The sequence below is a fragment of the Megalopta genalis genome, chromosome 11 (genome assembly GCF_051020955.1).
Source record: "Megalopta genalis isolate 19385.01 chromosome 11, iyMegGena1_principal, whole genome shotgun sequence".
Lineage (NCBI taxonomy): Eukaryota > Metazoa > Arthropoda > Insecta > Hymenoptera > Halictidae > Megalopta > Megalopta genalis.
The window spans coordinates 15,987,080-16,013,499 of NC_135023.1; the positions used below are offsets into that span (position 1 = coordinate 15,987,080).

General features: G+C 39.0%; 1 protein-coding gene across 3 annotated transcripts in view; it reads right to left on the bottom strand.

The window, feature by feature from the left end:
* Positions 1–24,302, bottom strand: part of nAChRa7 (nicotinic acetylcholine receptor alpha7 subunit) — a 385,318-nt gene extending 361,016 nt beyond the window's left edge. For 2 of the 3 annotated variants that reach the window (XM_033468053.2, XM_033468052.2), the window contains exon 1: positions 23,230–24,301. Coding sequence is in view for 2 of the 3 variants with exons in the window: in XM_033468052.2 (XP_033323943.1) it covers positions 23,230–23,275 (46 nt within the window). In the remaining variant the exon portion in view is untranslated. Of the gene's footprint in view, positions 1–23,229 lie in introns of all 3 variants that reach the window. The other variant, XM_033468051.2, reaches the window with a different exon arrangement.
* Between the last annotated feature and the right edge of the window lie 2,118 nt (positions 24,303–26,420).

Below are 26,420 nucleotides of genomic sequence, written 5' to 3' on the forward strand. Positions count from 1 at the left end.
AATTTTTATGTTCTCTCGAAATCGGAACTTCTAGCCTCAGTCTCCCCTACAGTTGAACCTCCAGTATACGAACATTCGTTATATGAACCTTTAATTATATGGATGGTATTCTTGCTACAAAACTGTAATGTAACTATAAATATTATTTAATGACTGCCGAACGAAATCTTATCATAATTCACTACCTTACACAGGATACGAGGATGCGAAGATTGTGATAAACTCAGCGAAACGGAGTGGTATTAACACGATAAAAATTACAATAATCTTCTGACAACTCTATTTTATAAAATGTGTTAAATATAATACAAGCCAAGAAGTGGATAGCCGAAATAAAAAAAAAGTGATTACAGTAACGAAGATATATTATTTCGAAGTAATTGAAGTCTGAGCTAGATGGTTTTAAGCCTAAAAGGAATATAATACTGTAGACTTGTATTAAAGAAATTATGTGACCTAGCCGTCAAGAGAATGTGATTGCAATCTTTTCTTGAAAGTAAAAGGAAATTTATATTTACTGTATAACTATTTTTACTTGAACGCTGAACACTGATCTTGTATGTTGGAGGCATGAGTGATGTTTTAGTTGCATCAGCCCTTCAGGAACATTGCAATCGTGCTCAATCATATAGATTAATACTATATAAACCTGGATATTTGCTTAGAATAAATGAAAAACGTTTATTTTTTCAAGAATTACATTTCGTTTCAGATTCATTGTTAAGGCTATGTATAATTTACGTGCCTAATGTTTATAAGGGAAATGATTTTTTAATGCAGTTCATTCGGTCATGGTAATAGATGATTCGTTATGCAAAAATGAATGAAATGCATGGAATGCAAATTTTCACACTCGAGATAGTTAAGGACATGTACAATATTGGATCACTATTTAATGACACACGTGATTAACAAACTTTCGTATCTTATCTTTTATCTTGTATAATAAACAACTAATATTCATGGCACAGAAATAAAATCAAGGCGTACTAGGAAAGTACTTGTTGGAACAAAGCTCTGCTATTTTTAGTTTCGTACGTATGGCAGCGAATAAGAGGGTGACATGTCATCCGCGCACCTAATGCAGGATCAACAAGGGAAGAGCCTCCGTTATCCAACTTCAATAGAATACAGGTCTATATGTGAAATGTTAGGTGCAAATAATAGACGGTTTATATGTTTATAAATAATAGAAGTGATCCACACTAAATCTCGATTGTTCAACCGTTTATTTAGCCATCTTAGGGAATTCAATTGTTTTGATGATTATTTTCATAATAGATTTTTCATAGAAATTATAATAATAATAGATTTTGTTATACAAATTGCAAATCATAATAGATATTTCAAAGAAATTATACTCACAGTTGGTTTGAAATAGAAATTATAATTATAATTAGTTTGAAATAGACAGTGAAATATAAGTTATAAGAGATATTTACTAGAAATTTAAATTAAATAGTTTTGTTGATAGAGGTTTACTTTTAGTTCTGTCAACATTTATAAGTTTCTATATTACCACAAAAAGCTTATCAAAAGTAGCTAAATTTGTTTTTTAATGAAACTAGCACAAGAGAATGTGGAAACTGATACATAATTATATTCATAGAATTGAATGCAAAAAGATTCAGATATTTTGAGATTATTATAAAAGAACTATGAAATGTAAAAATCGATAGCTGGAAAAAATGACATCAAATACCGAAACCATCGGAAAGACAGCTCAAAAATAATAAGCGTTTGAAGAACTCTCATAATTCAGATAAAAATAGCTCTCATGAGCTCGTGTATTTGGTTCCAAGCATTATCGTCTCCGGATAAATGAAGTATAGATAAACGAAGTTCTACTTTACTTGCGAGATATAGCGCGAATCTACCGCCGTAAATCGAAGTTACCGAAGTTGGGTTATAAAAACTTCACGGTGGTTCCGAGAGCGTGCTATGTAGTTTTTGACAAGGCTATATACATCGTAGAATGGATAGAAGACTATATCCTTTTGCTGATGTTGCTTTCGAAGCATATAATAACAAATTGCGATGTTCAATGTAATAGATGCATTTGTGTTTGCCATATCGAATTATTATTTGAATTTATTGTGTGTATTATTTTAATAAGGTTCGATCGTTGACAGTTTCCTTATGCTTCGAATGCATGCGTGATAATTGTTATAAATATAATCTAACATTATAAAGTACGGGAAAACATCCTCGAGAACTTATACTACAATATGCTGTATAAAATTTTGCAGTATTCATTGTTTAAATTTATCGAATATCGGTAGAAATGTTTATAACGTGACCATGTATTTCGATGAATCTATACATATGAATGTCATTGTCCTAAACTTGTTTAAATCGCAGTAGCGTCAATGTGATTCCCCATGTGTAAGTGAAGAATTTCAAAACCGTATTCAATGAAGCGGTGCAATGGTTTGAAATTTTCAAAAATCCTGTTTAAAGTAACGCATAAATTCCAAAATTCGGGAGCTATGTATTTATTAATTTCCGTTTCGAATAATTCTGTTGTCTCGAGAGTAATACAAAAGTATCTCCCAATTCTTTAGAACTTTCCATTGTTTAACATCTAACATTTTCATTTTCGCCATAAATGCATGTAATTGCTGTCTATTCATTAATGTTCCCAGAAGTTTTGTAACTACGCGTTTGCCTCGCCAGTTTTATTAACGCGCATAATTTTACAATTGAAAAATGCGAATAATTCAGCACTGTGACGAAATAAATACAAGAAGACGTAAATAAAGTTAATAATAAATACGCGGAACAATAAAATCCTAACATATGTAATTGAAAGTTATGGAACCAACACTGTACCAGTAAACATATTGGTGCATCCTGGACGTACCTAAAAGGACAACGCTCCGCTATTCTTAGCTTCATAGATATGCTAGCGAATGGAAGGCTGGGTGCACGCGTCTCCCACGCTTCTAACGCAGGGTTAAAGCTATTTTAAAGGCGAAAACAAACTAGTCGTTGCCTTCGGATCAACAGTTAAACGGGGTGGTGAAGCGACTCTGATTTATAGGTCAATATCCCTCCGAAAAGGGATCTTTCTATAACATCCCGCATAGCTCGCGTGAAAAAAGAAAAACGAAGGCACGAGGTCAGTAGGCGTTACACAATATGGGTCGACGACCTAAGTCAGTCATTCGTACAGTTTCCGTCCTTACCAAGTGAACGACCTTTAAAAATTCATCTGCCATGAAAGGTTCATTTGGCTCGGGATTTGGAACCGCGACTCGGTGTATTACGCATCATTCCGAATCAATCCGGAACTTCGAGCCGCAGAGATCTAACTGCTAACTTCGCACAGATCAAGCCAAGACTTTGAACAGTTTAGATCGAACTGGAACTCTGAACAGACCTGATCGCATCAGAAATTCGTACGGTTCCCAGTAAGCCCGAACATAGAACAGTTTTGGATTAAGTTAGAACTTTCCACGATGCAGCACCAAACAAAGTACATACCAAAGAATTCGAACTCGGTACCGCGCGATCCGACAATTCTGCAGATTTTAATGAAAACGTTCTCGTTCTTCGGCTTAGAAAATTCATTTTCACGATGGTCGATGCTGACGTTACTCTATCGTGCATTAATTGAATAGCATTAATGAAACAGATGCCAATTCGTTTCTAAAATTGTATAGTTTTAGAATCTAAAACAAAACTAGAATAGTGGAGCCGGTTACTGTGGGATGAATAATCGCTGTGCCTTTGGTTTGTCTTCTGTAATTAACTTTGTATTTATCGAAAAAGACATGTTACATTTTGTATTAAAAAAATAAACCAAATAAAAGAGTACAATGTATTAAATGTTGTTATTATTTTATTTTCATTATTTCGTAATGAAAATCTAGAAATACATAAAATTTGCAGTTCAATAATTAGCTGAGAATAAAGCAGCAGCAATTTTGCATTTCTGAACTGATTTTACTATCTCGTTCTTGGCTAAATCACTTCCATAGAAAAGATGTATTAAATGTTGTTATTATTTTATTTTCATTATTTTGTAATGAAAATCTACGAATACATAAAATTTGCAGTTCAATAATTAGCTGAGAATAAAGCAGCAGCAATTTTGCATTTCTGAACTGATTTTACTATCTCGTTCTTGGCTAAATCATTTCCATAGAAAAGATGTATTAAATGTTGTTATTGTTTTATTTTCATTATTTTGTACTGAAAATCTACAAATACATAAAATTTGCAGTTCAATGATTAGCTGAGAATAATGCAGCAGCAATTTTGCATTTCTGAACTGATTTTACTATCTCGTTCTTGGCTAAATCATTTCCATAGAAAAGATGTATTAAATGTTGTTATTAATTTATTTTCATTATTTTGTAATGAAAATCTACAAATACATAAAATTTGCAGTTCAATGATTAGCTGAGAATAATGCAGCAGCAATTTTGCATTTCTGAACTGATTTTACTATCTCGTTCTTGGCTAAATCATTTCCATAGAAAAGATGTATTAAATGTTGTTATTATTTTATTTTCATTATTTTGTAATGAAAATCTACAAATACATAAAATTTGCAGTTCAATGATTAGCTGAGAATAATGCAGCAGCAATTTTGCATTTCTGAACTGATTTTACTATCTCGTTCTTGGCTCAATCATTTCCATAGAAAACTCATAAAATCGCTAGCTCAACAATTAAACAGAAAAGCGGCATTGAAAATGCGAACTCTGGACTTCACTTCAAATCCATTACCAGATAAATTAGCGAACTATATTCGTGGGAAAGTGTTTCGAACATTAGTTTTCAGGAATCAGTCGAAATTAGTCGGTGCGAGGGAGAAGGGTTATCGCGATATATTCGCCGATAGAATTTTTTTGGCACGAACAGTGAACGTATTCAGCCGTTCTTGCGTCCGCAACAAGCCCACAATAGGCCGGAAAAAGCTGGTATTTCACTAGCTGCAGGAAAAGAAGCGTGGACGTTCGCTTGATTTATTTTCTGCCGTGTATGGAGCCTGTTAATAATCTATCGTCCAGGTATTTCACGGTTTTCCCGGGCGAGGTTTAAATTGAAAAATCTTGAAACATTCACCGCGTTCCCTGAAAATTGTGTCCCTGCGAGCCTGTGTCACTTTTTCCCCGGAGCAACACATTCAACGGCGCGGGCCACGGTTGCCGACTCGCTTTTTAGAGAAGTCCGATGAACTATCCCTTTGGCCAGATTCTGCAAAGTCTGTGCACATAACTTCCGCAAAAAAAAAATTCTGAATGTGTCCAGCATCCATGCCGCGAAACTTTGCAAATCGGTTTATTGCAAACAGCCCTTTCGGAAACCGTGTATGGACTGTTTTAAATGGAAAAAAACGTTATAAATGCTGCACGTGTTTCATCGAAAAATTTAGGATTGAAAACCATAAAGTGATTTTCAGATCTTTCACTTCACTTCTATGTGTCCGTTGTCAGATGCATTAAGTACTAATCGTAAACGGTAAAATATAGATTTGAATCATAAATAGACTGTGGATTTTATGGATTTATTACAAAGTTGATTACGTAAAGTTCCGAACAGTGAGAAGATAAAAACATTTCAGGATTTTCGAACTATTAAAATTAATAACAAAACAAAGAAAGTGCTATGAAACTTCTGTACCTTGCATGAGAAGTACACAATTTCTATTTTCCATGAAGATCCGCAGTCTAGTCATAAATTACAGTCGATTTTAATACGTTGACCTGAATTAGTTCTTAGTAAACTGCGAATCAATATGTAGTTATAGGATTTACAGATTTTTCAAATTGAAGAAAAGGTATCAATTAACAAAGTGTAATGGAATTTTTATTCTCTTTTATAATGAGTAATGTTTTAGTTTTATTTTTTTATAATCTTTTAGTTGACGAAGGAACCTTTTCTACAATTCTAGTGTTTGTAAAATCACGTATAAATTTATTAGACACGTTTTTTATTAATGCACAAGTCTTGCGTTAAAATGTCTATATTTACTACAACTTTTGCATTACATAACACAAATAGGGTATAATAATAGCAATACAAATATAGCAAATATTATAATTGAATATTTATTACGTAGTTATTATTATAAAATTTCATTGCGCGAATATCATAGTTCTTAATACTAGCATTGCAAAAGTCGATATTTACATCACCGTTATTGCTAACCTATCCTTGATGAAAAATACAATCAGACGAATTACAATTGATGAACTTATAATTTGCATGGCGTAGTGCAGAAGCCACATTTTCATAGACGCAGACTGTAGATAAGAGCGATTAGAAGGATAGAGGCGGCGACAACCATAATTAATTAACGCAGTGACCAAGTCATCTGGACGTCCGATAACAATAAGGGATAAAGAAGATATTGAAAAACTGAATGGAGCGTGACTGAGCGGCTTTTCATTGGCCACGAAGAGAGAAGCAAAACTCGGCCCACAGTTCGCCGGAAATCCTTCTTCGCCCAACGGCATTGGACTAATTGCGCAAAATGGAAACACGCGGACGCACCGAGCCGACATTCAAATCCCGGGCGAACAAAGTTAGAGCAAAAAAGGAGAAGCGGAATAACGAAGGGGCCACAGTTCGAGCGAGCAAAGCAAAGAAAAAAACAGCTCAATCTTTGAAATCTTGATGTATTTGGTTTGGTGCAATTAGAATGCAAATTTTAGTTGTGCGGTTTCCGTGCGAGTTGCAACTCGAGCATCGAATACTCGTTAGGTGCGTCGAGAATTACAACCGGTTGATGTACGTTCCAGCAGCCCAGGTTTAAAAGCAGCCTTGACGGAAGGATTAAGAGGGATAGCGTGCTACACACCACTCATAAACTCAGTCGACTAGTGGCCATATACCTAAAACTTCGTATTATAAATCACCGAATTTTCTCCGGATGTAGCTAACTCTCCTAATCTGTTCGCTTTAAACCGTTATTCAACTGCGCGTCAGAGTAAACTGCCGTTACCAATTTTTGTTTCTTTCGTTTTTCATAGTTTTTCTTATCATTCTAATATACACAATCGCACAATAGTTTTCCTACCGCTGATTTGTGCAAAAAATTAATCGACGACTAACGACTGAAGTTACTACTGTTAATCGTTGACCGCGATTAAATTGCTTTCAATTTGTTAGTCGCAGTTAACGACTAAAGTAGGATTTTATTTTTAATTGCATATTAGAGCGATGAACTTTTAGAATTTTAATTTATGGAAGTCGAATTAAGTATAAAGTGTGATAGAACAGGAATTTTATGTATTTTTTGTTATGTATTTTTACGTATTTTATTTATGTACACAGTACATGCCATCATAAAGTAGCAACGCCACTTTAAATATTGTCTAGATTATGATCGTTTGGCGATCAAATAGAAAAACAAACGATATTTTGGACTGATAAATTCTCTCCGTCGTTAGTGTTTTGTTAAGTATAATATAAAAATATCTGATATAGTAGAATGTAAATATTATAATGTGATATACAAGAAATAATCAAACAGCATTATTATTACTATTACTATTATTATTATTCTTGTTATCATTGTTGATCTATTGTGTGATTTTTTATTATAGTAATATATTCTGACCCTTTAATCGGGCAACATTATTATCGTCGTTTTTAAACCTCGATTTCTAAATCATAAATCATTATACATTTATAGTTTATAAGAGTTTACCAATTTTCAACGGTTGAAAGGTACATTAACGCAAAGATACAATAAAGTTATTGTTTTTACGTGTAAAGATATATAAATTTGCAAAAACGTCTGCGTGATAGCCACTTATGGTTGGTATTATCATAGTTGATTAAATAAGAAAAAAGCAAATTTACAATATGTCATTCTACCGAGAGTAAATTGAGTCACAAAACCTGGAAAACAAAGTGGAAACAAATGTAGTTACAGTTTCGAAACTGAACGAAAAATATTGTTGAATAGGACAGAAGTTATTAAAGTCTTCGAAAAGGTATGACGCCTTTAGGAACTTCGGTTTATCAAGCTTATTATTATAAGCTACGGAAGGTAACGGTGCACGGTGAATTTTGATGCGACAAGCTCCCTTGATAATCTACTAATCGATGAAGATGGATTAACTTCAACGCGATACTTCAACTCCACGTAATACTCTGGAACCCATGTTACCTTTCCAAAGGCGATACGATTTCCATCTTTTCGACAATATTACCGTCCATGAATTTTCGAAGCATTTTCGTTCCATCGCTGCAATTACGTTGACACGTAATTTCGTGCAGATATTTACTAAGATGGAATCCGATTTAAATTGTTAGCGAAATCAGTTCAGAAACAATTATTTGGTAAATACAGTAGCATTTGGTAACATGTCACCGTATTAAAAACAATATATACATTTTTTATGTATGTGGTGATCCACCCTGTATATGTTTCTCGTAGATGTATGTATATCTTGTATATACTATATTAGTTACATACGTTTCCTGTTGGATTTAGCTATACAATAAATTTTCCCTAATTGACCCTCAGATTGTACAATAAAAATGGACAATTTGAGAAGAGGAGGTACGATTGTTCGAGCCTTGCGGCTCGTTTTTATAGCTATTGCCAATCGGTAACTATAAAAACGAGCCGCAAGAATCGAATAATCTCGTCTCCTCTCCCAAATTGTCCATTTTTGTGTACAATCCGAGGGTCAATTGAGGAGAATTTACTGAATAGGTATTCCATGTGTCATTAAAAAGAGGATCTACGATTATTCAAGCCTTGCACCTCGTTTTCATAATTATTGACAATCGGTAACTATAGAAATGAGCCGTAACGTTCGAATAATCGTATTTCCTTTTCCAAAATTGTCCATTTTAGTTTCCAAGCAGATCGTCAATTAGAGGGAATTTACTGTACTTCGTATCATATTCATTTTTAGTTTCGCAGATCATCGTTGCATTAAGACCGATTAAACCATCAAAGAGCCGCATTAGGACGACTTTTTGTCCTCGAATAACATAAACATTCTCCAGAAATCCTTCTAAAACCGTGTTTCTAACGAAACAAATAATGGAAATAATTGCGACCGTTTAAATCGACGAAATACCCCACTGCGCGGCGTTCAAACGAGTGAAGTCAGTGGACGAGTAGAACGCCGCGCCGCGGCTTGGGATGGCTCCGTTAAAGGCACTCGTCAGGCGAAATGGAAAACGGTCAGGCTAGCCGGTGAAGCTTGTTTTGCCGTGGGTTTCTCCCGCGGAGAGAGCGGCGTGACGCAGCGCGCCGTTTGGCACAGTTTTCACTCTTGACGTGCACGATCGCGGCCGTCGAAAGAGGCACGCGCGCGAACGGAAGCGCGGCGACGGATGCGGGGCTGGAACGAGGGAAGGGCGAAAGATGAGAGGGTGAGCATGTGATTTGGCGCGTGTGTCGCTCCCTGTACGTGTGGCCAGGTGCACCGTGCACCGTGCACCGTGCATCCAGGAGCGGAGCGTGGGGCGCCGCTCGGGCGGCCGACTCTCTCTCGTACAGTGTCCTCTGCTTTTCAAGCGGAGCGGAGGCGGTAGGCGCGCGCGCTCGATACTCTGCCCCGTTGTACACCCACACGCACGCCCACGACCACCGACGCGGCAAGTGCGCGCGTACGTACGCAGTATCCCGGCCAGCAAGCGTACTCGATGCACGAGTAAGGTCTGCTGCCCCGCACCTGCACACACGCGCCGCTCGCAGAATCGACTCGCAGCCGACGATGCAACGTTCTGCTCTGCTCTGCTCCGCTCCGCTCTGCCCTGCTCCGCTTCCCGTTGCTCTCCTCTGATCCGCGCCGCGGCCGCGGCCGCGAGCTGCCGCGCGGAGTGGTCATCGACGTTCGCGTGACGCAGTCGGCGTGTGTTCATCGATTGTAGGTCCGCAAACTGCTCCGACTCCTGAGATTGCTTTATCACGCTGACAAAAGTGCACCGGTGTCGCCGGTAGTCGAGCGGACGAGCGGACAAACGCGCGCCGACGATGGGACATTTACTTTGCTGCCGGGGAATTCCAGATGCTCGATGCCCCAACTACCCTCTACCCCGAAGTCGGCCGATTTCTCGCGATTCGAAGCTCCGGCTGACTCTGTTCAGATGCCGAGACGGAACGCGGTGTAATTGTCGCAACGGCGTTGAAGAAAGATAATGCCGTTAACAACTTGTTCATTAAAGGAAGTTCATGTACCAGAGATCTGAGATGCTTCATGTTCCAACAGCTTCGCGCTGGAATTTACTCACTTCTGCCAACTCGGAGTGGCGGCTGACTTTCGTTGTTCGAATTTGCAGGTTGAACGCGGCGATTGTCGCATCGGTGTTCATAAAGGACGAACTCGGAACTACGTGTCGTTTAGTAATGGAAGAGCAGGAGAGGCTTGATGTTGCAACAACTCTGTAACGAAATTGACTGGATTTCGCGTGATTCTCGTAATTCGTAGCTGCGGCTGACTTTGTTTGTTCAGATTTTCGGATGGAACGCGGCAATTGACGCGCCGGTGTTCACGACAGACAAAGTCGAAGCAACTTGCTCATTAATTCAAGCGTATTAGAGACAAGATGCTTGATGTTTCAATTATCCTCTACCGAAATTGACTGATTTCTCGTGATTCGTAGCTACGGTTGATTTTGTTTGCTCAGATTTTGGGATAGAATATGGCAATTGTCGCGCCGGTGTTCAGGACAGATAAAGTCGAAGCAACTTGCTCATTAATTCAAGCGTATTAGAGACAAGATGCTTGATGTTTCAACTATCCTCTATCGAAATTGACTGATTTCTCGTGATTCGTAGCTGCGGTTGACTTTGTTTGCTCAGATTTTGGGATAGAACATGGCAATTGTCGCGCCGATGTTCATGAAAGATAAAGCCTAAGCAACTTGTTCATTAATTGAAATGCATTAGAGACAAGATGTTTGATGTTCCAACTATCCTCTATCGAAATTGACTGATTTCTCGCGATTCGTAACTGCAGCTGACTTCGTTTGCTCAGAAATTTGGGGTGGAACGCGGTAATTGTCGCACCGCTGTTCATAATAGACAAAGTTGTTATTGACTTGTTCATTAATGGAAGCGTTCAAGAGACAAGATGCTTCATGCTAGAAGAGCTCTTTATTAGAAATTACTCACTCCTGCTAACTTGGAGAAGGGGTCGACCGTTGTTGTTTGAATTTGGAGATCAAACGCGCGGTGATTGACGCGTCAGTGATCATAAAGGACGAACTCAAAACTATTTTTTTAGTAATGAAAGAGCAGAAAAGGCAAGAAGCTTGATTCTGTAACTATCGTCTCTGGAATCGGAGGTTGAACGCATGAATTGTCGCAGCCGGTGTTATAAAAGACATCATCGGAACAACTTGTTTAATAATAATTCAATAGAAGTGACAATATGCTTGATGCTGCAACTAACATTACAGTGAGTCCCCCACTAGGATTCGGATGAACTGAAATAATTCATGAACTGATCGATGTGATAAGCTTAGGCGCTACACATTTGAATGCAATGACTAAATTAATTAATTCGGGTAATTTTTAATTTCCCTGGGAACACGTTGATCCAATCAGAGCAGATTATAGTGAATGAGCAAACGCAAGAGCGAACGCGGATCTAACATTGGAAAGAAATAATTCGTCTATAATTAATACAACAATAAATAATAACATAATAACTAATGGTATTGTTCGTTGTTTTGTAAATAAAATTGAATATACTACAAAATAAGTTACTATTGCATCGATATAATGCGGTACGTGTTATTGACACTATATTTGTTTATACCTTTTAATGACAAAGGGAATGCGTCTACGCGAGAAAATAAATCGAAAATGTGCGACAAAATTTTGTTATCCGTTGGTTCGTTTTCAAGGAAATTGATTCTGGAAATTCGTCGGGTTCGCAGGCATTAATATTTACAAGAAGTAGAACCGGCTGGCCATGGACAGACTCGGCAGCCAATTGCTATTCAACAACACGCACGCTCGATCCATTTTCAAATTCAATTTTCACGGAATACGAAATTTTATTCTACATTTGTGACTTAGTTTTCTCATGTAGAACCATCTTGTCTGTTGCGTCATCATACTGAGAACAATAACTTCGAGAATAAGTCTCAGTATCATTAGAATTAACAGTTATTCAACTGTTAATTCTACTTACGACTATTCTACTTACAACTGCTTCAACTATATAACAATATTGTTCTATCGTATAATAACTTGCCTCTTCGATAATTAAAATAAATGTTTGTGTTTAAAAAATTGTTACATTTGTCCTGTTTTAATTTTCCGAATATTCCTCAATAGCCTGAAGAAATATATTTTTACGTGACAAAATTTCTTATTAATAAAAGTATACGAAATGCAGTAAATTCTCCGTAATTGGTACTCAGATTGTACACAAAAATGGACAATATGGGAATACGACTCGAATAGGATACGGCTCGTTTTTATAGTTATCGATTATCAACAACTATAAAAACGAGCCGCGAGGCTCCAATAATCTTCTCTTCCCAAATTGTCCATTTTTGTGCACAATCTGAGCGTTAATTAGGGAGAATTTACTGTAGAACGAATCCTGTGCATTCTTCGCAGGTATGCATGGGAATTCTCTTCACCAGTACACTGGAGGATTACAAAATGATCATCGATGTGGCAGTGACGCAATCGGCGTGTAATAGTATTGCGCGTAATAGCACAATCTCTACTGTTCGAATGAACAGAGAATCAAGTTTTCAGATAACGAAATCTTCGGATAACAGAACATTCACCTTTGTAGTACTAAATTCCATTTATTTAGGTTTACATCGCTAACAGATCATTTAATCATTTACAGAATTTAAATCAATTTTTAATTGCTTACGGAGTTTAAATCTACTTTTAATTACTTATAGAGCTTATATATATAAATATATTTTTAATCGTGTACAGCTTCAATGTAATTAATTCAATGATGTAACTAATTCAAGTTGATTGGTATCTAAACGAGATAGGTTACGGCGCTTTATCAATACTGTAAGAAATCGAAGCGACACTTTCAAGTATAATCAAACTTCAATCAAGTAGACCCAAACCTTTTTAAGTGCATACTGTGAACAGGAAAACACAATAGATTCTATCGAGATTGCACTGCGGGATGAACTTAATATTTTCAGGTTGCTGTCCCCTGTTGTCAAAGTTCAAATGCATACTAACTTTACGAGATTTAATCGTGTGGACGATTCAGTTTGTTCTCAAAATTCTTCGAAGTCAATACGATCAATTAAATTATTTAGAACTATTAGATTCCGTCATAGATAATTCTCATTTTAGCATGTCAATTTCCATGATTAGTGAGGTTAACAACAATTAAATACACACCGTTATCTACAACGATCTGCTGTCATGTATCAGATAACTCGAGTATGATAAATGATTAGGATGATAAAATGATCATCATTACAGTTTTGTTCCCAACAATGGAAACTATTCGTTCGAATAGCTTGCGGAATTTATGAATAGAAAATGAGACGCTATCGCTATTTTCAAGTTCAAATAATTCAATGCGGTTAAATAAGTAAATATATCCGAATATAACCTTAATTAGTTTATTTCTTTTGGTGTAAATAGAAATTGCAAAATCTGATTGTTTTTGTTTAAATATTTTCAGACGTTATCCATTTTTTTCACGAAATTATTAAACGACGTATTGCTTATTTAACACGCGATTTCAATAGTAGAACTGTAGGATAGTAAACGTACGATATCGGTTAAGATATTTATGACTGACAACACCGTGGTCTCATCCGCAGACGGCGGTGTCTAGATCTATTTTAGCCCAGCTATTCGAAGACTCATAATTTAGCAGCTCTTAGAAGCTAATGTTGGATTTCGGCTGTACTGAAATAAAATTATTCCATTCGACGCAAATAACTTTAGGGTAAACGTACCATTTTCACACTCGAGTAAGTAATAAGTGTTATAATGTTTATAACAATAAAATAATTTGTACTTCGAGCAATTTTGTGGGAAAATCCTTGAAGTTCCTTCTTAAATTTAGGAAAAATTTATAAAAATATGCCTATGTGGTGTATTAGAAGTAAGTAGTATCAATTGATTAATTTATAAATTGACAGAACAAAAGATCTCGTAGATACGATCGTGCTGACATTTGCTGGATAAATTCTGAGTTGTGGTTATTTGTAGCTTTTTCGAATTTCACCGCTTCGCTTCACTTGATATTGATTCGAAGAAATATTACGTGGAAATCAACGTATTAATTAAATAAAACGATTACAATTCAGAAAAGATATTCGACTTGCTATTGATTTCGTAAAAAGAGTCATACAACGATCAACGTGGACTTATTTTAAAGCCTGAAGCTTCACAATGCATCGTTCATTTTATTTTAACATGTTTTTACATGATATAGCAAGCAGACACCCGAAGACACAGATTTACTCGATGATAAATAGAAAGCAAATGCTTTCACCGAAAGCATTAGAGAATTTTTTTTCATAAATGAATGTGCCACAGATTCGAAGATCGAAGCGTCTTCTTCACAATGTCTCAAAATTTGCTGCACGTTTTTTTAGTCGCTTCGATGAAATTCGTTTCGTTATGGGAATATTTTTATGAAATAGCTTCTTTTCGTTTTCTCCGGTGGAAATGCCTCGCTGTAGGACGTTTCAATCCACAGCATTATCGAGAACGAACGTGTCTCCAATTTAAGAAGTCATTATGAACGCTGCCTACGGAGGATCGATTACACAACCTGGATAACCGACGTGAAATAAAATGGTCAACGTAACGGAAAGGATTGAATGCTAAGAAATGGGCGTCGATATGACGCAGTCAGCGTGAACATCGATTGCAGGTTCACGAACTGGCCGACCGCTGAGATTGCTTTATCTCGCTTTCAAAAGTATTTTGCTGTATACCAAGCGCAACGTTCCGAAGTTAAACGACATTGGGAACGGTAGCGTAGCACGTGCGCGATATATCTGCAATCTCGTTTCTGAATGACGTTGATGGTTTAATTAGCTTATGTAGCCGAGGCCAATGATGGAGAACACGGTGATGAATGTAACAGGAAAGATTGCATGTCAGGGTTGCGTGCAGAGAGGAGGAAAGAGACTATTGGGTTCTAAGGTACTTCAAGTAGTATGGTCAACGATATCTGATCCACGTTCACTGTTTCTGTCGCTTGCGTGTGTCAATGTCCCGACTACACTGCGTCCATAGTTTGATTGGGGTCTACCCGGTGGTTCACAATGACCCATTCTACGTCATTGTACGATTACTGGAAACGTGCAACACAAAATCTTAAACAATTTATTGCTAAGTATACGAATATAGAGGTCTGTTATTTCTACAATTTTGTTGTTATCGGTAACGTTAACGGACACCGATGAAATAATATGTTTTCAACAAGAGAATTGATGATGTTAATTACAGTAAACAAATGTAAGGGTTCAACTATAAAAATGTTAAGCAATGAAAAATATGGCGAACTATATTATAGAATGTCAGTAGATCATTATATTATAGAATTAAAACTATATTATATACTATATTACTATATTATAGAAATTTTATTATGGAATATTTATTACAGAATATAATATAGAATATATTACTATATTATAGAATTGATAATTTAGGTGTAATAATGAATACAGTGTATACATCTGATTAAAATAATTGACATTAAATGTAGAGGACTTTATCAGTAGTGTACTTTTAGATTGGTCATTCATAATTCTTTAGCGATCATAAAGTGAATAAACATTAGAAATATAAACGTAGATGTACGTTATTCCCAAAAGTTACTTGATCACTGAATAGTTATGTAATAATTTTGACTGAATGAAAAGAATCCATACTGTCATCAAAATTAATGCACATCTAAAAATTTCAAAATTCGATAACAAATAATACAATGTATCGAAAAAACAATGAATCAATGCGCATAAAATTCAATCTTTACGAGACGATGATAGTTTTTTATTCCCGATGGTACATGTGATAACTATATTCTCGCAGATTAGAATCTACACTTCCCTTTTCATGTCGTAAAACTGCAGCAGCTGATTTTACGGTCGTCATTCAGGGAAATTGTTTGGCACGAGCCGACAGAACAGTTAAAACTTCGGGCAGAACAATTACTATTGTATGAAATTTTTTTAACGTTTTTCAAACACTGCTAGGTAATACCGAAAAGTCTGCTTAACGACATGCGCAGTAAGTACCATAGAAAAATTTTAAACTCACTCCTCCCAATCATTTCGGCCCTTATAACTTTATGAATGTGCCCTTAAAGGTTTTATATAATTTGCAAAATTGTAGAAGTTGCGAAACTTTAGAAGACCTGTTTGAAAAACTTTAAACACATTTTTCTCGAATCTTAGTTTCCCGAACCTTGTCCCACGATTTTCTCGACAAGTACTTCCTGATTCGGTCTGCCCTTTCAAAGTGGCATTTTTACGATCGCCGTTGAAGCTGAATCAATTTTAATATCGAAGGTACTGACTTTCTGGTCGAACTAAAGTCTAAAAGAATAATAACAATTGCTTGAATTGTCTTTACCATGATAGTCGCGATGAGCAACTAGTATTGCTGCTTATTAATTAGAATCGATAAATTACTGTTCTATAAATGGCTACAGCAAAAGGCAAGAATGGTTAATAATATCGGCCAGAAGTTACAATGATTGACAATATCACAGTCGTTACTGTGTGACATTGAGGACATATTCTTGTGCCGCAAAAATCATATTAAACTACCAGTGAAAAATTCAAATCATACTTATAGCGTTAAGATGATTGTGATATTTTAGGTGTTTACATTAAATTCTCCCTAATTGACGCTCAGATTGTACGCAGAAATGGACAATTTGGGAAACAGAGATACGATTATTCGAGTCGTATCTCCTCTTCCCAAATTGTCCATTTTTGTGTACAATCTGAGTGTCATTTCGGGAGAATTTACTATGTAGTCTTCAACAATTTACCGGAAGCCGGTGAGATTGGAAATTCAGTAGAATTTAATACAGTTCCTGGTAATCGTTGATTTAGAAAAGTTATTACCATAGGAAATGGAATTCTACTTAATCATCAGCAGGATATTAAATACGATATTAAAAATTCAATCTAGATTTTGATAACCTGAGAGACGTAGTATATAATTTCAAACTTGTATTACAGTACTAATTGCAGTCAGGAATATCTCTTTCGTTCAAAACTACACATATAGAATGCGCTGGCTGCAAAAGAACAAAGAAGTAGATAAATAAATTCAAGATTTTCAAGTAATACATTTTCAAAATCATCATTTACAAGAACATTATTTTGCTCATTGTCAATTTTGTCCTTTTCCACTTATCAACAGTATATTTCTAACATAAATCAGTAGAAAAAGTTCGTAACATTTTAAAAGGTACCGCCGCAGTTTTGCTCCTCGTGGCAAAATCATCCGTGCCACTTTATCGTGAATTGAATTTCCCCGTTAGAAACTATCTAGCAATTTTCGTTATCTATCGATAATTCTAAGTATGTTAATGGATATTACATATAATTGATCCCATTTCCGACCGCAGAGCGTGTCGACGCCGACGCGCCGCGACGCGACGATGGGATCACGAAATCAGACTGAACGTGCTTAGACAATTGTCACCGTCGCATCGAACGGCGCGCGGCATATTGTTGCCATTTCGCTCCATGTTTCAGGTCGACGCGCTATTTAATCGCGCGACAATGCAACCGTTTCGGAATTTATGTTTCATTACTACCGGGTATTTTTAGGCGTCCGCTCAAAGCGCCGCGCGGCGTCGCGCCGCGTCTCGTCGCGTCGCGCCGGTGTGCTCCACGCGTCCCCGATATAATTGATACGTTTCGCGCCGCGTGCCGATGAACAAGTGGAGCGAATCCGTGCCCGCCGCATTTTTTTTGCCCTCCGTTTTTATTGCACTGCAAGATGAATCAAAGCGTGCTCGCACCCCTCAATTTAATCCGTGCTTAATACTGGTACGTAATGTTTACTCGACCCATTGTCCCTGCGGTTGCTGATTAGACCCGTGTACGAAGTGAAATTGCCTTGGATCCAATTAACGGATCTCTTGTTACAAGAAATTAATTGAGCGGGATGAAGTACACCCAGGCGAAGATAGAAACCAATACCCATACGTATACGTCCGGACACTCTTACATTCGCGAATGCAAAGGCGTGGTTCGGACCTACGCTACTCATTTCCGCTGGAATTCGAGTTGAAATTGTATCGATGCGCCGAGAACAAGAGAGATGTTTTTGCGCCTGCATTCGCGTGCATCCGCTGCGGTCACGTCGTCGTAGTAATCGAGCAGTTTTTAGTCGGATTTAATATTGAATGATTATTCCCCGAGTTTCCAACGTTTCCAGCACCGGATTGCAGGGTTGAAATACGATCCTTGGAAAAAAAGTATTCGAACGCCTTTTAAGACGTAATAACTGTTTCAAAACTGGGCTAATTGACTAACTTTCTTCTAATTTTACTATTAATTTGAATGATAAAAAAGAAACTAAAACATTCGGGTTTTATAACTTTTTCATCGGAGCCTGGAGCGAAAATTTGAAAACTGCGTTTTGTAGATCTGGGCAATGTAAATTGAAAAGAGAGAGAATTGAAAGAGAGTTGAAAATTTCATCGAGATCGGTTGACGCGTAGTCAAGCTGCAGTCACTGAAAGATGTAAAAATGTTCGAAATCCATAAAAAAAATGATCTCGATAAAAATTTCAATATGCATATAAATTACTCAGATTTACAAAACGCATTTTTTTCATTTTTGTTCCAGGCTCACATAAAAGAAAAGTTAAAAATCAGAGTTTCTGTTTCCTATGTTATTCTTAATAATAGCAAAATTAGGAAAATGCTTTCGTCATTGTACAATAATCTAGTCCCTTTAACATTAAAAAAAAGTTGAAATCATTTAATGCAGTTTGAAAAAAGTTATTGCGTTTTCAAAGGAGTTCAAACACTTTTTGCCAGGCGATAGTAGTTTTAAATCTTTGTACCCGAATGTCCCCTCAGAAAGAACAACAGAACTGCTTATAATTATAGTGCTTCCAAAATTAACAATTTTTCTTTCGTAAAATCTGTATCAATAGAATGCCGTATCAAATTTTATTTGCATAATCTAATTATTTCCAACGCTCTATCCTTTAATATTTTCTTCAAAGCGTTTCTTACTACTTCCGAGAAAAAGGTGATTCGAGAGAAAATTGTCTGAGCACAAAGCTTTAAAATGTGATTCGAATTACATAAAACATTATTTACGCTGTCGATAAATGGAAACGGTTCCACGTTGATGGAGTAAGGAGTTTCCTCGGAAAGACAGGATTATGTAGAGAGAAGGAAATAAAATTTGTTGTATAAATGTTTGCAAATACGAGTGCCGACTATAACTATCCAGTATCTGTTTTGCATAATCGAATACAGCTGACATAAATTTTTTTCGAGAGGAACTTCTAACAAAAATATTTCCCCTACGCGAACAAATAATCAGTAATGATTAGACTGCGGATCTTTATACAAAATAAAAATTATCTGAATTAATTAGAAGAAAAACAAATTAGACGATAATATCTTTTCTCTTTTAACAATCGTAATAAGTTGAACATAAAGTAACAATACCCTCAAATTCTTCCAATGTCTTCTTAGTTTTGTATTTGATGTATTCATCTTTATCATAGATGCATAAAATCCGCAGCCAATTAATGACAAATTCGGTGCGATTTATTATCAATATCTCTTATCGGCCCATGTAATCGATTTAATAAAACGCGATTGCCGGATAAAAATGAGATTTTTATCAAATTATTTTAAAAACGTGGTTTCACAGCATTTCGAAAAGAGCACAACATTTCGACCTTAAAATTCCCTGCACCAGCAAAACTCATCCTAGAAAGTGCAAGTCACACTTGCCATTTTTTTGCTGCAGCTTACGTTCATGTAATTTTCGAAAAGCTTAAAATAGTGTTGACCTAGGTACAGTTTAAAAAAAAAAGAGAGATCTGCCCATGTAATTTTGTCAGTCCCGTTTTTGCCTAGGTTGCGATCGTGTTCATCTGATGATTAAGCGTTGCCTGAAATTAGTGTGCTCAGTATTCTGCACGTCAGCTCGCATTTTATACGCAATGTGCGTGGGTGGCTGACTATATAGTATATGCGTCCATATCTGACACTGGCGTATTGTTATCCTCGGGCATGGAATTTACAGGGTCAAATGTAACTCGAAATGAACGAATGTCTTAGCAAACATTAATTAAACTATTCTGGTTAAACTATTAAATAATTAAACTATTTTTATTCAATTAACCGAGTTGTTATTGAACCAGTTCTAATCGTTAGTCAACTTAAGAGAAAGTTTTGCAGTTCTGATGATGATGATGATGATCATAGACTGCGAGCGTTTATGGCGTTTTGGTTTTGCATGAATTAACCTGCAACAACTGTGAATTACTTATTTATTACTTATGGATTACAACCCCTTCTAATTTTTTTCAGGTTCTGCAGATTGTTCTGTTGTTACTCAATAATTATACAAACACTGTTCCTTATTATTAATAGCAATAATAATAATTATAATAATAATAAAGAATAATTTAACTAATTATTTCATATATTGAAATAATTTGAGCTTACTTGAAGTATTCAATAGTCGGTGAACTAATTGATATGTTAAACAAGGAAGAAATTGCATATAATTTCATGTTTTGCAAGATGAAACCTGAATGAGTCATAAAAATATGGACTGCAATGACCATGAAGCATTTAGAAAAGATGTCTGTGACAGATCTAAAAATTAATGAATGAAAGGAAACTAAATCACATCTAAATAAAAAATATACATCAAAATTTTATCGCAGTACACGTACACATTATTTTCTGCAAGGCATTACTATAATACTTTACTGAAGTCATCGTCATCAGCAGTCACAAAATTTATTGAACAATATATAAGTAAATCACAGTCCTTTTATTTTACAACATAAAGCGAATGTGCAGTGATTCACACATTTGTTCAAAAATCACTACTGTCCTTATTTTCGACGTATTCAATTTTCTCTCTACAAAACGAAGTACGACTTTAATCCTTCAAATAAAAAAAAAGTTGTTAACCTTGGAAATATTATAATTAGACTGTGGATTTTTATGCAAAATAAAAATTGTCTATGTATTAATTACAAGATATAGAAGCTACATAGATGTTTATTTCCTTCCTTAACAATTTTAACGAGTTGGAGATAATACTACAAAATTTTTCAATTGTGTTTTAATTATGTTTTCAATGGTTGTAATTTCATCTAATCATTTCTTTCGTAAATGCTTAATATCCGTAGTCCAATCATAATTGTCAGTAATTTTGTGACGTCTCCAAAAAGGGAACACCCGAGTTCAAAGGGTTAACTTTAATCGCGAAGTGTGAACAATTGAACGAGTCGTCGATGGCACACGATAAGAGCTAAGCTACAGAACCGGAACTAATCTCGTCAGATGAAGTAATCCATCGCATCGAGATGCAAGGGCTTCCGTCAGGTATTCCGGGAATCCGAAATTCGGAAGCACGTTTACGGAGACTTTCATGAATTTCGAGCTGCAGAATATTTCCAATAATTTCCTGCCAGCGTTCAGGAGACGTTACGGCCGCGTACCACATAGCAAATGTTCCCTCGTAATTCTTTCCTCGGTCCCGCCCGATCGAGCAGTTCCGAACGCATCGGCGGGTCTCCGAGAGCCGCGTGGGTGAATTAAACACTGGCTTTCCCCGAGAATCCTTTCTCACGCCCACGCCGCCAGCGAGCCGCACGGAAGAAGAACGAAGATTGTCCGCAGTGGCGAAGCCCCAATTAATCAAACGTTTCGCGGAACGGAATAAGAGGGAGACGACGGTCGCTAGCTAGTCCGGCGACCGCGTCAATTAAAATTCACCGCAATCGGAAATTAATTGTTCCCCGGAGGAATCGCCTCGTTCCTCCACGATTTGTTGACAAACGGTTCCCGCCGAGTGTACAGAGAGGAGATAACCCGGGGGAGAGAGCCGATTCGCTGATCGGCGATATTTCTCGAAAATATTCCATGCCGCAAATTGCAGATACTTGAGCCACACTGATACGAACTTTACGAACCGAGAGAGGGAGAGACAGAGAACGAGAGAAAGAGAGAGAGAGAGAGAGAGAGACAGAGGTGTTAACGAAACGCCGCACGCGTCGAGAACTTCGCCGGTGACGTCGGGGACAACACGTTATCTCGCGAAGCAACACCTTATTCCCGGATCGTCCCGAAATCCTCTTTGAGCTGCGGCGCTACGGATCACAGACGCGAGGCGTTCCGTTTGATCCTCGGAGCTTCATCGAATTTGTACGGATTCGCGAGTGACAGGTTCCAGTTTTCAGGGGAACAGAGAAATTCTTTCCGCGGCCGAAAGACTCTTAATCACCGGCGATAACGGTTCAAACGCGCCCCGAGTCCGATTGGAACGGCGAGTCCTCTCGGCGTGAATCACCGGGATCCTAATATTAAAATCGATCAGTGAAATACGGCTTGCTCCGGGATCGACGGCGAAGTCGCAGCTCGTAAATATTTTGGAAATTTCATTCGGGCCGGGACACGACTGGGGACGAGCGACATAAATCAGATTCCAGTTTCGACTCCGCTATCTGTTATCGGATGAAATTGGCTGACCCGAATCGTCCGCGGTCAGACGTTAAAAATTCTTCTGATGGACGGAGGGCTGGATTCATCGGTCTCCGTTCGGTTTTTGTCGCGGTCTCGAGGTGTCAAAGTTGACCCCGGCGCGGCACAAAACGATTCTCGCACCGTAAATCCCCGCGGTGCGGAGCAATGTATACACAGAGACCCGTCTTATGCGTTTGAAACGTGTCGAGCTCGGGGACGAAAAAATAGGCGCGAATGTAAAGACACACAGAATGAGAGATGTATAGCGACAAACAGAGAGATGGAAATATGTGTATATATATATAGAGAGAGAAATATGAAAAGAGAGAGAGAGAGAAGAAGACGAAGAAAAAGAAGAAACAAAACCGAGAGACAACAAAGAAAAAAAAACCGATTACATAGGGAAACAAAAAAGGTTATCGGTTGACCGTTCGCGTCGCGACATAAAGCGATCGTCCCTAGGACGAGAGCCTAGCACGAGAGTCACGAGTGACCCGACAGACGCGAAAACCGCGGCTACCGGACACGTACGGAGTAAATAGAGTGGTCTCGTGGGTAACGTGGGCAACTCACCGAACGTAGCCAGGGCTATAACAGTCATCAAAGTCCAACGTCTCATGTTTGCTCGATTGAGGAATCGGAGCAGTTTGCTCCTTCCACGATCACCACCACCTCCGCCACCACCGGCTTCTCCGCCTCCTCCACCTCCTCGCCGTTCGGTTGTCCTCGCACGTGGCTGCAGAGACGCGTCGAACAGAAGCAGAGCGGAACCACTCGACTGCAGACGTAGTAGGCACTGAGATGGATTTCTTCCGAGGACTACGCGAAACTGACCGACGATCGAGCAGCTCTCGCAGCGTTCTCAGGGTCCTCCCAAGCATACGTGCCTGGTGCACGCCAATGGCATCGTGTTTGCTCTATCAGGGGCACGTGACAGCCTCCGCGGACCTGCAGCGTGTCCCTGCGCGTACACCTCGCACGCACTAAACTCCACGGACGTTCCGGCTTCGTGCACCAGCATCTTTGTGCATCGAGGACATATCTCTCTTCTCGTCTGTTTCTCTCGCTTTACCTAAACCGTTCCGCTCGATCCGTCCCACCGACGACGAGAGAGGCTCGTCAGCGAGAGCGAGAGTCGGATATGGAGAGAGACAGGCTCCACGGTTTCCCCCGTTCCCGGTCTGGTCAGAGTCGACACTGCGGGTATCGAGAGTCGCGAGTGCACCGACGATGCACGGGGAGAGAACTTTCTCTCTTACTTTCTCTTTCTCTCTCTCTCTCACTCTCTCTCTCTCTCTCTTGCTCTCTTTCTCTCTGTGTACGCGCGTGTGTATGTGTGTGTGTACGTGTGTCTGCACGGCTCAGTTACGCGTCTCGCCGAGACAGCTCATTCGACCGACGACGAATCCTCTGATCGGCTCCTCCGCGACGTCCGAACCCCGCCGCCAATCTCAGAGCGCGTCTGACCGTCAGCACCGTGACGCTACCCCGGCTAACATCCTCCTGATCTAGCCAGAGATCGATGCTAATCACGGACGTGCCACCGTTCAACAATGTCCTCGACGGTCCCGTATCCGGTCACAGGATTGTCAGATGCGCCCTGGCCGGCGACCAACGCTGGACTGATTTTCATTTGGCTGCAACGCCGCGCGGTACTGCCGCCTCGGCTCTCTTTGGCGCTAGCGCCCTGTGTGGCCTACCGCCACTGATGCCTCTCCTCTCTGTTCCACCCCCGCGGTCGTTCTCGCTCCGGTATGTCTGTCCTGGTCCGACCAATCCGGCCCTCTCCTTTCTTTTCCCTTTCGCTCGTCGACGGTCTCGCTCCGATCTGTGCAGCCCACATCCGCGCATCGTCGGGTGGCATGGTATACCATGCGGTACAACCCCCTTCCGCCGTTCTCGTCGAGTTTCCCTCCTCATCCCGCTGCTATAGTGCATGCCAACATCGCCGGAGAAGAGAGAATCGTTACTATGGCGAGATCAATATGATAGGACGGCGCATGCCTCGGTATCCTTATACTTAAACCCTTCGCCGCTACACGGGCCTGTCTCTCTCGCGACTGCTGCGCCAGCCCAGTTCGCCGTCCTCCTCCTCCCTCGTCGGCCCCCTCCTCTGGCTAACCCCTTCGCTGGCTACCCCTCGCGTTTCCTCTCTGTCCCTCACGTGACGCACGCCGGAGCGAACCTAGTGTGCCAGACACCGTAGGTGAGCGCGGCGTTGACTTAAGTCGCTTCAGTCAACACAGAACCGTATGCGGGAGGATACCGTCTTCCCTCTGAGTCCTCTTAACGCCCCGATGCTCCGATTCTTCTTTGTGTCTATCTCCGTTCCGAACTTTCGTTTCGAATCCTTTCTTCGTACTCGAGCCACGGCGAAGCGCGCCGCGGAGGCCCAACAGTTTCTCGCTTCTCTCGCCGGTGCATCGACGGCAGAGTCTGCCAGATCCAGAAATTATTCTCTAGAAGACTGGCCTCTATCGTGCCCGCCGATTGATCCCGATCAACGATGCTCGCGATCGGCTTCCCTGCCACGCTTCGCTCCGCTCCGCTCCGCTCTGCTCCGCTTTGCTTCGCCTCGCTCTGCATCGCTTCGCTCTGCTTACGATCAGCTACGATCAGCTAGACTCGCCGAGCCGAGCCGAGCCGCGCGGCGTTCGTGCCCTCGCTTTGTTTCCCACCGATATCGCTGAATCAAAGCTCCGAATCGATGGGCCGGATTGATACGCGATTTCGACACTGGCCGCTGATCGGCCGCGATCGTATATCGGACACGCTCTTTTGATACCGCTCCGCGCCGTTTATTTTAAAACCGTGCGCGGGACCGGCCATGCCGATGCGGCCTCGCCGACTTGATGGAACTTCAACAGTGATATATTCGTTTTTTGGGGGTAACGTCTGGCACGGCCGTTTCAGACTCCGGTATTCCCGGAGTGCACGCGATTTTATTGTTCACGATAAGGACGCCGGCGAAACTACCGACGCCTCCGATCCTCGCCATTGACGATCGTGTCACAGTATTCTTATTGTTGTGGTCGCGTGCTCGGGACACCCTCGCATTAGAACGTTTTGCACGCTGGACAAGGAATCGTAATACGTTTTTATTAGTAGCGTAGGACGCGGAATTATGGACTGCGGATCTTTCTGCAAAACGAACACTTTCTTTGTGGACTGTAACAAATTGGTGAAAAAATATAGAAATTTCTGGCTTTCTTTAACACTAGATTTACGGAACCCGACAAAATGATTCATAAAATTTGTTTACGTTTATTCAAATTGTAAAGACACATTTATGAGTTCTTTATTCAATATATTTGTTAATTGCGGCAGATATTATAATAACACTAGTTAAAAATCGGAATAAACGTCCTATTGTTACTTTTATAAATTAATATAGTTGCTTTTATGCTCCATAAATCTAGTGTTAATAATCGTAGCGAGCTAAGAGTAATATATTAATATTCTTAAAGTCTTTTGATCGTGATAAACGAAGTTCATTATGATGACAATACTAATAACCATTGGAATATATTTTATAAATTCTAATTTGTTCTGGTTCTATTCCAAATTTCAAATTTCATATTTTTGCATTACTGGTTTACTTACAAGGCCACATAAACACGCGAAATGAAACACGCTGCTCGAATTTGTCTACTTTTAATTAACCAATTTACGTAAATTTATTAGCCGTACTAATTCGAACGATTATTCGATCGTGTAAAAAGAAACATTTTTTCTACACAACGTGTACATTTCAACGATACACA